Source organism: Mirounga leonina, unplaced genomic scaffold (genome assembly GCF_011800145.1).
Source record: "Mirounga leonina isolate KUSES-001 unplaced genomic scaffold, KU_Mleo_1.0 Mir_91, whole genome shotgun sequence".
NCBI lineage: Eukaryota > Metazoa > Chordata > Mammalia > Carnivora > Phocidae > Mirounga > Mirounga leonina.
This window is the reverse complement of record NW_023270839.1, coordinates 28,059,143-28,069,350: the sequence shown is the minus strand read 5'-3', so window position 1 is coordinate 28,069,350 and position 10,208 is coordinate 28,059,143. Positions and strand designations below refer to the sequence as shown.

The 10,208-nt window shown below is 38.7% G+C and overlaps 1 protein-coding gene across 4 annotated transcripts in view; it reads left to right on the top strand.

The window, feature by feature from the left end:
- MYO5A (myosin VA) overlaps window positions 1–10,208 on the top strand; it is a 192,804-nt gene that overhangs the window by 59,944 nt on the left and 122,652 nt on the right. For all 4 annotated transcript variants that reach the window (XM_034994273.1, XM_034994272.1, XM_034994271.1 and 1 more), the window contains exons 2-3: window positions 4,580–4,690; window positions 7,924–8,095. In XM_034994273.1, coding sequence (XP_034850164.1) covers window positions 4,580–4,690; window positions 7,924–8,095 — 283 coding nt within the window. The remainder of the gene's footprint in view (window positions 1–4,579; window positions 4,691–7,923; window positions 8,096–10,208) is intronic.

Sequence of the window (10,208 nt, the reverse complement as noted above, 5' to 3'; positions counted from 1 at the left end):
CATCTGGAACACAATCTATATACATATACATATATACATATATAATATACATGTGTGTGTGCATGCATGTGTATATATATGTATACATATGTATATACGTGCATTATGTGCTTTAGGGTAGTAGTTCCTGATTTTTTTTTTTATACCAAAACATGTTGTAAGGGTTATATGAATTACTTAGTAACTATATAGAGTATCAGGATTCAGAGGAGGGGTTGTTGATAATTCAGGATTTTTCTCCTGCTTCAGTTCATATCCTAGGACACTTATTTATGATGACTTTGTTTGAATTGTCACATAAAGCATTCATCTTTGCAAACATTCAGGAACCAAGGCAGATTCTATGTTGCCGAGCTGCTTATGATTTAATAGGGGAGCTAGGAAAGATGTGCACGTGTGCTGTATGAAAAGTGAGTAATATATGTGGGAGTTTGGGGGGAGGGGAGAGAATCACATGGGTCAGATTTTTTTGGGATTCAGGGATTGGTCATTTACTCAGTGCTGTCAGTCTTATTCCCAAAGTGACTGAGGCTTCAGAAAAACAGCTCTTGGTGCCCACACCCCGGAGTTCCTTGACTGACAAAGCACAAGTTAGCGAAATTTCTAGAGAGTCATCTGCATTAATCAAAAACCTCTTGAGTGCTGTCATCGTGAGAGGATACAAAAAGAAAGATGACTGGTGCCTCCTTACGTGTACAGGGATGGGTGTAATCCCTAAGAAGGTCGGAGGGCCATGCTAGGCCGAGCCAGCACTGTTTGCCCCCCTCTCTGGAAGTACTAGTGCAAGCATGTCCCCAAAACCCACCTTTCCGGTGCTCTTCCATTAGACTGTCAGTATTAACTCATCATTGCCAGGCAGGCCTTATTTATTTTCCTTGTAAGCTGTTATGCAACTTAAGTCTGTGCTAGCATTATTTACTCAGATTTTGCCTGTTACCGTAACATTTAGCCCGTCTCCATTTTGTCCTTACTCTCCTTTCTAATCAGGCGTTCCTTTGAATTGTCATAAATCTTCTTTGATGTGTTTACATTTTAATGTTATCTATTTTAAGCCTCTTTATCTTTCATTCATCTCCTACAGTTTGTTGGCTTTAGTCACAGTACCTCAGATTCCAAATCCTTGCTTCCCTTCTCCTGCCATTCCTACAGCAATGTTTACTCTGCCTACCACTTCACAGATCTCTCTTCTCTTAGTCTCCAGCTCCTACCCCATCTCAACTGTGCTTTGTGGCCTCAGGAAAAATCCTGAGGCAGGCCTGTGAAGTTTGCCGTTGCCGCCTCTCGTCCCAGTTCTTCTCCCACCTTTTTTCCGTACCTTGTCCTACCTCTGTCTTAAATTACATCATCACAGATGTGCTGCTCACCAGCTGTGGGTGAGGGAGTTGGCCAGCCTTCGACGGGATTCCAAGAAAGGAGTATACCCTCTGGTGTGGGAGGTACATAGATCCGTAAATAACTAGAATAAGGTCTGAGGTATCATAAATGAGATATTCGAGAGACAAAATTAGAGTAGTGTGAGTAGGAGAAAGGAATGAGGAGCACTGCAGAAAAGCCTCAACCTCCACTAGCTAATTATGACACAGCAGAGTTGCATGACATTGGACCCTCCCTTGTCTTGCTGGGAGCTGTGTCCAGTCTGATCCACTTTGGCTGGGTTATCTTTTGCTAACTGCTTCTGTTTTCCCAGGAAATCCTGAGCAGACTTAGTGGGTATGTGTGTCCACCCCTGTGTCTGATTCCTGCCTGTCTCTTGCTGCTGTCTTCCATTTCCAGGCTCCTCATATGATCTCGGGGCCTTGTCCTCCCACTGCAGTCTTCCTGCAGTCTCGCCACTGCATGTGGCTGGACAAGTTCAGTCCTATTTCTCAGGGCTGCTATATGTATTCTCATTGGGGGCCTAGGGCAGAAGGAGAAAGTAGGGTTGGAGGTGACAGAGGCAATAGGAAGGGGCACTGTCAGGTTGGAATTTCTCTCGGTTTCAGCAACTAAGGTGTATATATATATGTACACTTCCCAGACTGACCCAGTTCTGGTATAGTTGTTTTTGCAGAGTCACCAATCTCACCGGTTAAGATGGAAAAGAACCATAAAAAGACAATGGTAATAATAGGCTGAGTTCTGACCTATTTCTCCTTGGATACTTTCCCAAGAGATAGAGATAGGATAATGGGGAATTTGGTTATCAGGATGATGTTTGGCATTTAAATACCTTGCCTGTGGTAAGAGTAAGGGCCGTAGCCTCCCTGTACTATCTGTAAGTGTTGTTAACTCCTAGCTCTTGGAACTCTAGCCTTTGAAAAAGTATGCACTCAAGTGTTTCCAAAACACTTGTGGAAATCTGAACTGGAACTTGCTATTGACAAATCACAGGAAGATGCATCTTTCTCGATTTAGTTGAAAATCTCCTATTTAGAGCAGGTCAGTTATGCTCCTACAAACTCACTTAGACCCATTTCGCTTTTTTGTGCTTTCATCAGTCAGGGTAGTAGGTCATTTCATGACTCTGAATCTCGCATATTACATATCTCTTCTGGAACCAGTAAATCCTTCCAGGGAAAGTCGTAGAAATACTGGCTTTCTAAAGTGAGCTTCAGAGTGGGAGCAGTTGGTATACAGAAATGTTTATTGAATGAGTAACATTTTAGTAACCTCCAGGAAATTTAGTAACAGCTATTACTCAGTTTATGGACTGTGTAACTGGGAAGAAAGTTGTAAAACAAATTGCAGTAACATATTTACAAATAACATTAGCAATCATTTCTTATGGAATACACACTTGGTAACAATCTCAACCTGTACTTACATATTGGTTTATGCTTTTCACAAGGTTTCTATGTATGAAAGCCCTTGAGATGATCTAAATGAGTACTGCTGTCATCCCCATTTTACAGATGCCTGAAATAAAGGCTAAGATGCCAGTATGGTAGTAGCTGGGATTAGAACTCATAACCTAGTTTAGTACTCTTTCTTTTGCACACTGTTCAGACAAAAAGTTTTCACGAATCTGTAATAATAAGAGAAAAGTAAAGCAATGGCAAGTTTTTTTTTTTTTTACCATACTACTTTTTTTCAATTTAAGATGCCCTTTATTCTGAGATTCTTTCATTAAATACTAAGTGCCCAGCTATGAACCAGCTATGTACACAGGCACTTGATACAGTGTTGAACAAGGCAGACAGGGAGCTTGTTTTAATGGAGGAGGAGAAATAATAAATAAGTAAACAAGTGATCATTTAACAGTAAGTAAGTGCAGGTAGCAATAAGAGCTTGAAGAAAATAAAGTAGAGAAAGGCTGGTGGTGGTGGTATGTTTCTATGTGATATATTCCTGAAAATGAACATCAAGTTTTAATGTACATAAAGAGAGATTCCTTCCTGAGGAATCCTAGCAATCATAAAATTTCTTCAGGGTGGTGTTTGGAGGACTCATTCATGTTAATATGTATTTTTCTTTTTCTTCAGAATTGACCTAAAGTCCAAAATTGGCTTAAGTCCAGAGAGTGTCTGGTTGAGGCTAAAGATTTGCTTCTTCAGGAACCCTGATGATTGATTACCAGACATTTCATGATATTGAGGCTATGAGAGCCAAACTTATTGTTGGTCAGATGTACCATTTTCACTCATCTTTATGTAATAACGAAGGCAAAACACTAGACAACAATACTTTCTTAATTTTTTTTTTTTTAATTAGCAGCAGAACTTTCTTCAAAGAAAATTCCAGATGCCCAGTCTATAAAACAGCTGTGGCTTCCAGCCACAAGCTTACTGTCCTCTTTTCCACACCTTAATGGCCTCTGAGGAATAGTTGAGAAGTCACTAAGTCTTTGCCTAACACAGGATGGAAACCCCAATCAAAAATTCAAATTGTAAATCCTGTCATAAAAGGATAGCTGTAGGGGCGCCTGGGTGGTTCAGTCGTTAAGCGTCTGCCTTCATCTCAGGTCATGATCCCGGGGTCCTGGGATCGGGCTCCTTGCTCAGCAGGAAGCCTTCTTTTCCCTCTGCCTGCCACTCTGCCTACTTGTGCTCTCTCTCTCTCTGTCAAATAAATAAATAAAATGTTTTAAAAAAAAATAGCTGTATTATTGAAGCTGGCAGAGCCACTGTATCAAGCTTCACAGTCATGTTTTGTGATTTTTTGAAAGTCCACATTCAGTGAAAAAATAGATTTATATTTATATTTTTACCTAAAATTATATTTTCAGGTAGCTTTTATTATATAAAGAAAATGCAAACTTTAATTGTAGCTGTTTATTCAGAGCATACTTTTTCCTCCAATTTTATTGAGATATAATAGACATATAGCACTGTGTAAGTTTAAGGTATTATGTATTTAAGGTATTATGTATTATGAAATTATTACCACAATACAGAGCATACTTTTCATATAATGTGGGCATGATGGTACTACTGGGACTAAAGTACTTTTCAACTACTAATTTAAAAATTAAATTTCATATTGGCCAAGATTTATTCTTTTGTAAATGATTTCATTATGAATAAATGATGATGTGTTTATATATTATTGTAAAGTAATTGGTTTGCTAGTTTAATTTTTTTTTTTCCTGTTTGTCTTCTAGTTTGCCAGAGTTTGGATACCTGACCCTGAGGAAGTTTGGAAGTCAGCAGAGCTGCTCAAAGATTATAAACCAGGAGATAAGGTTCTCCTGCTTCACCTTGAGGAAGGAAAGGTAAAAATTTTGCTTTTATTTGTTGTCATTGGCATAAAGTGAAGTGAATTCAAAAGTGTGAGTTTGTTGTGACGTACCTGACTTCAGTTGGAAGTTAAATTTTGAATTAATCTAATGTTTTCACTTACTAAATTAAAAAAAAAATAGCAAACTCAATTTTCTTTCCCAAAGGGTTAATGAAAATGGCAGAACTTTAAAAATCTGTATTTTGGTCTATGAATTTATTCTGATTAGGTTTAGATTCACTTCTAATCCTCCCAAAGATGTGCCTGTTTATTTTGCCTAGGCTAGCATTAATTTCATAGTAGCTAAGAAAACATTGCTTAAGGAGCCAGTCTGAGATTTGATATTTGCTGGACCTAATCATTTGAAAAATATTTACTGACAAACTATCATGTATAAAGCAGTTTGCCAGCAACCAGAAAAACATAAAACCAATTGTGTCTCTATACTTTCCTGTCTGCATTCACTTCATGGGTAGACACATCTCAGTTCTACCTTTTTGACCTCTCCATAGCATTTGACAAGGCATGTCACACTGTTTTCTTAAAAACCTTCGTGATATTAATTTTCCCTTAACAACTTCTAGTCTAGCCAGGGAAACTAGCTACAAATACACGAAAAGTTACATAAAGCATAGGATCTAAAGAGTAGTTCAACACCACAGGGGCTCCTGGGTGGCTCAGTTGGTTGGGTGACTGCCTTTGGCTCAGGTCATGATCCTGGAGTCCCCGGATTGAGTCCCACATTGGGCTCCCTGCTCAGTAAGTGTAATAAACACTTACTATGTGCCAGGCATAGTTCTAAGTGTTTTACTTGCTATAACCCATTTAATCCTCACAACAATCCTATGAAGTGGGGCTGTTGTTATTACCGCTTTATGGGTAAAGAAATTAGGGCTCAGAGGGATTGCTCAAGATTATACAGGTATTAAGGGACGAAGCTGGGATTTTAAGCCAGAAAATTTGTCTTCATGATTTCTGCTCATAACCACTCTGCTATGTTGTAAAGAGAGTAATGACTTTAGGATGCCTAAGAGGGAAATTTCATTATGGTCTGCTTTGTCAAGGAAGGCATCAAGAAGGAAGAAGGATTGTGACTGAACTTTAAAGGTAGAGAGAATTTGGATTGACAAGGAGAAAGGGGGTAGACCGTGTGAGAATTGGAATGTATTCTGGAGATAGTGAATATAACAGGCTGAGTAGGGCAGAGATTTAGAAAGATGTATGTTCTAGTTCCAGGCTCACATATTAAAGTATCTGATATATAACATGTTCAGAAGTGGCAGAAGGTGCTCTCTGACATCAATGTTAGGTAAGAGAAATAGATATATTTATGAATAGTATGGCATATGATATGATAAGTAAAAGCAAGGAACAAAAGTAGAACAGAGTTGGGGAGTGACCAGGCAGGCTGGTGAAGGTAAGGGGTCAGGGAGGCATGGTCTGAAGAATGAATAGATGAGGGGAAGTGCATTTCAGGGATCCAGAAAAGCATCTGCAAAGGCAGGGAGGTATGCACAATAATGTGTGTTTGGGGAACTACACAAGTTCCATGTTGTTAGGATGTGAAGTAAGAGTACGGGACTGGCAAGAGGATGGGGGCTGGGAACCACATCAAGCAGGGCCTGGTGATCATCCTAAAACTCTTGGACTTCAAGTGATATGTGATGGGGAGTGATTGTAGTATTTTTAAAACAGAGGAAGGATGCTGGATTTGTGTTTTAGAAAGGACTCATTGGTGGCCGCCTGGAGGATGAATTTCAGGAGAGCAAAACAGAGGCAAGATTAGTTGGGAAGAAGGCAGAAGTCAGGGAAGAATTAGGGGAGGGCCTTGAATGCCAAATTAAAGAATTAATTTATTCAACTACTCTGTGTTAGGCACAACATTTGGCACTGTGAGCTATATTTTCTTAGGTTAATTCTCATAATAACCCTGTAGATTTGTAGGTAATATTATAACTATTTTCCAAATAAGGAAATCAAGGCTCAGAGACATTAAGTAGTTCTGCCAGAGATTGTGTAGCCAGAAGTGGCTTTTGTGTATTGCAGGGATCAGTGCAAGGACCAGTTTGGGGAAGGACATTATATCCATAATAAACAGGCAGGTAGAGGTCGAGGGACAGATGGTAAATTCCTCTCCATCTAGCATAGTTCATTCCAACCTATTTCGAATATTTGACCTCTGTATATCTCTGCAATATTAAGAAAAGTGGCTTTTTACAAAACCAGCTAGTCCTTCTCTACAATTAAATTTCATTTTTTTCCCCTTTTTTACTTGTCATATGTTATATGCCCTTAATGCATGGCTGAGTGACAATTTGCATGCTTGGCTTTTCCATAAAGCCGTATTTCCTTGGCTTTAAAGTGAGTAGTGCTTCTTAAATTCTTAATCTCAGGGTCATGAGTTCAAGCCCAGCCTGGAGCCTACTTAAAAAAAAATTAAAACCCAAAACTTCTGGTTCAGTAACTGGTTAAAAAAGTCTAAACTTACCTCTGAAACCAATGATACATTATATGTTAATTAATTGAATTTACATTAAAAATGGAAAAATAAAAAATAAAATAAAATATTAAAAAAAGTCTAAACTTCTCAAACTATATTAGCATAACTTCTTTTTTTTTTTTTAAAGATTTTATTTATTTGAGAGAGAGAATGAGATAGAGAGAGCATGAGAGTGGGGAGGGTCAGAGGGAGAAGCAGACTCCCTGCTGAGCAAGGAGCCCGATGTGGGACTCGATCCCAGGACTCCAGGATCATGACCTGAGCTGAAGGCAGTCGCTTAACCAACTGAGCCACCCAGGCGCCCAGCAAAAATTCTTTTTTTTTTTTTTTTTAAAGATTTTATTTATTTTTTGGACAGAGAGAGGCACAGCGAGAGCAGTAACACAAGCAGGGGGAGTGGGAGAGGGAGAAGCAGGCTTCCCGCCAAGCAGGGAGCCCAATGTGGGGGCTCAATCCCAGGACCCTGGGATCATGACCTGAGCTGAAGGCAGACACTTAACGCCTGAGCCACCTGGGTGCCCCAGCAAAAATTCTTAATACAAGTCAATATATCTAGTGAAAAAGAAGACTTCCATTTCCACCAGTTCTGTGGCTTTGGAAGGTGCCAGGAAAAGAATGCATTTAATAGCTGAGAAGCATATCAGGAATAGAAAATAAGCAAAATATATAAGCCTGTTTTAATTTTATTGCCATGATTTATCCAGATGCTGTATCTCATGCATTTTTAGGATTTGGAATATCGTCTAGATCCAAAGACCAAGGAACTGCCTCACTTGAGAAACCCTGACATCCTCGTGGGTGAGAATGACCTCACAGCCCTCAGCTATCTTCATGAGCCTGCTGTGCTCCACAATCTCAGAGTCCGCTTTATTGACTCCAAACTTATTTATACATATTGTGGTAAGTGTGCCTTGCTGTCTGAGTGGACCATGAACTCTCTCCTCTAATGGACATAGCCTCGGAATTATTGTGCATGGGGAAAGAAGGCTGCAGTTGGATTTTCTCCTAGAGAGAGAATCACTAAAGAGTTATCAAAAAAGATTTACCATGTTCATTAGCTAGTTGCATTTTGTGCTGAATAAGCTCTTTTGTGAACTTACATAATTTTGCTCAGAAAAAAAAAAAAAGAACTGAACTGGGCCCATCTTTTAGAGTTTCTTCCTCCCAGAGAAGTCATTTGACAAATTCAGTGACAGTTTGCCAGTTACTTTCATCTCATACAACTTGTACAAGAACTGCTACATAAAGAGTAGATGTCCAAAGACTTATCTTTGTGGTGCAGGTTCAAGAAGTTTAGTGTTCTCGGGACGCTTGGGTGGCTCAGTCAGTTAAGCGTCTGCCTTTGGCTCAGGTCATGATCCCAGGGTCCTGGGATCGAGTCCCACGTCGGGCTCCTTGCTCAGCAAGGGGCCTGCTTCTCCCTCTGCCTGCCTCTGTCTCTCTGATAAATAAATAAAATCTAAAAAAAAATAAAAAATAAAAAAATAAAAAAGTTTAGTGTTCTCTTGTTTTCAATGTAGGACTGATGACTCGTAGTAACTTCTTGCTTGATGTACTGGCCTGGGCCCATGCTCATTGCGGTATTAGCTGCCAGTGACCCAGCTCAGGATTCTTTTTCTTTCTCTTAGAAATTAAGTACCATGTGCTTTTGGGTTTTTTCCTCTTTTCCTTCTTTTGTCTCTCTCTTTTTTTTCTTAACCTTATTTTCTCCCTTGTCCCTGGCTCTTTTCTCTACTGACTTATCTTTCTTTCCCTGATTACTCTCTTCTGGGCTCAGGTCTGGGATTTCATTCATTTTCTTCTCAGTCTGTTTGCTTGGGTGACCAACTCAGTGCTCATCATTTCTTCCTTACTCCCCTATTTTGGACAGAGACAGCTGTCTTCTCTTCTTAAAGGAATTTATACCTCTTGTATCCTTGATACTAACTCTTTTTCTTCCCTATGAACCAAATATTTCTGTTTCTCAATTTTCATTTTTCCATTTATCTTTTTCTTGTGCATATGTTACCTTCTTGGTGAAGCCTCCCCTGCCTGCCTTATCTAAATCATAAACCCCTACTCCCCTCCTTAGTTTCCGTCTTTTTTTTTAAGATTTTATTTATTTATTTGACAGAGACACAGCGAGAGAGGGAACACATGCAGGGGGAGTGGGAGAGGGAGAAGCAGGCTTCCCACCAAGCAGGGAACCCGATGTGGGGCTCGATCCCAGGACCCTGGGATCATGACCTGAGCCGAAGGCAGACGCTTAATGACTGAGCCACCCAGACACCCCAGTTTCAGTGTTCTTTTCTCTGTTTAATTTTTCTCCTTTTTCTTCTACTACCTAACCTGTGATATTTATTTTTTCTTATCTTGTTAATTGTCTGAATTTCCCACTAGAATATAAGGGCTATGAGAATAAAGATTTGTCTTTTTTTGTTTACTGTTATAAACCTAGCACTCAGAAAAGACTTGAGGCATACTTGGAGCTGAATTAATATTTGTTGAATGAAGGAGTTCATTAAGTTAATATATACCTACTATAAAATTTAAGGAAATACAAAGAAAAGTATAAAGAAGGAAAAATAATTACATGTAATTCACTACTGAAAAATAACCAGTATTATGTTGACATATCCTATATGTGTGTGTATGTGAGAAAGTATAAATAGATATGAAATTGGAATTAGTCTATATAATTTTGTGTCATCTTTTCCTATGACATTTAATATTCTTTAAAAACATAATTTGTGGTGGTAGTATAATAGTCTGTCATATGATGTAACAAAATATTTGGTTACTCTTCCTTTATTATATATTTTGTTTGATTCTACTTTTCACTCTTGTGAATAATATTATGACAAACATCTTTATGAAAAAAACCTTTGCTTGAATGTCTGATTATTTCATTTGGATAAATTTCTAGAAGTGAATTTTTTCATTTAAATATTATGAAAATATTTAAAGTTCTTTTAACATTGTCATAGTTTTTATTTTTAATAGCTTAGGCCAGTTTTTAAATGGTGTTTTAGTT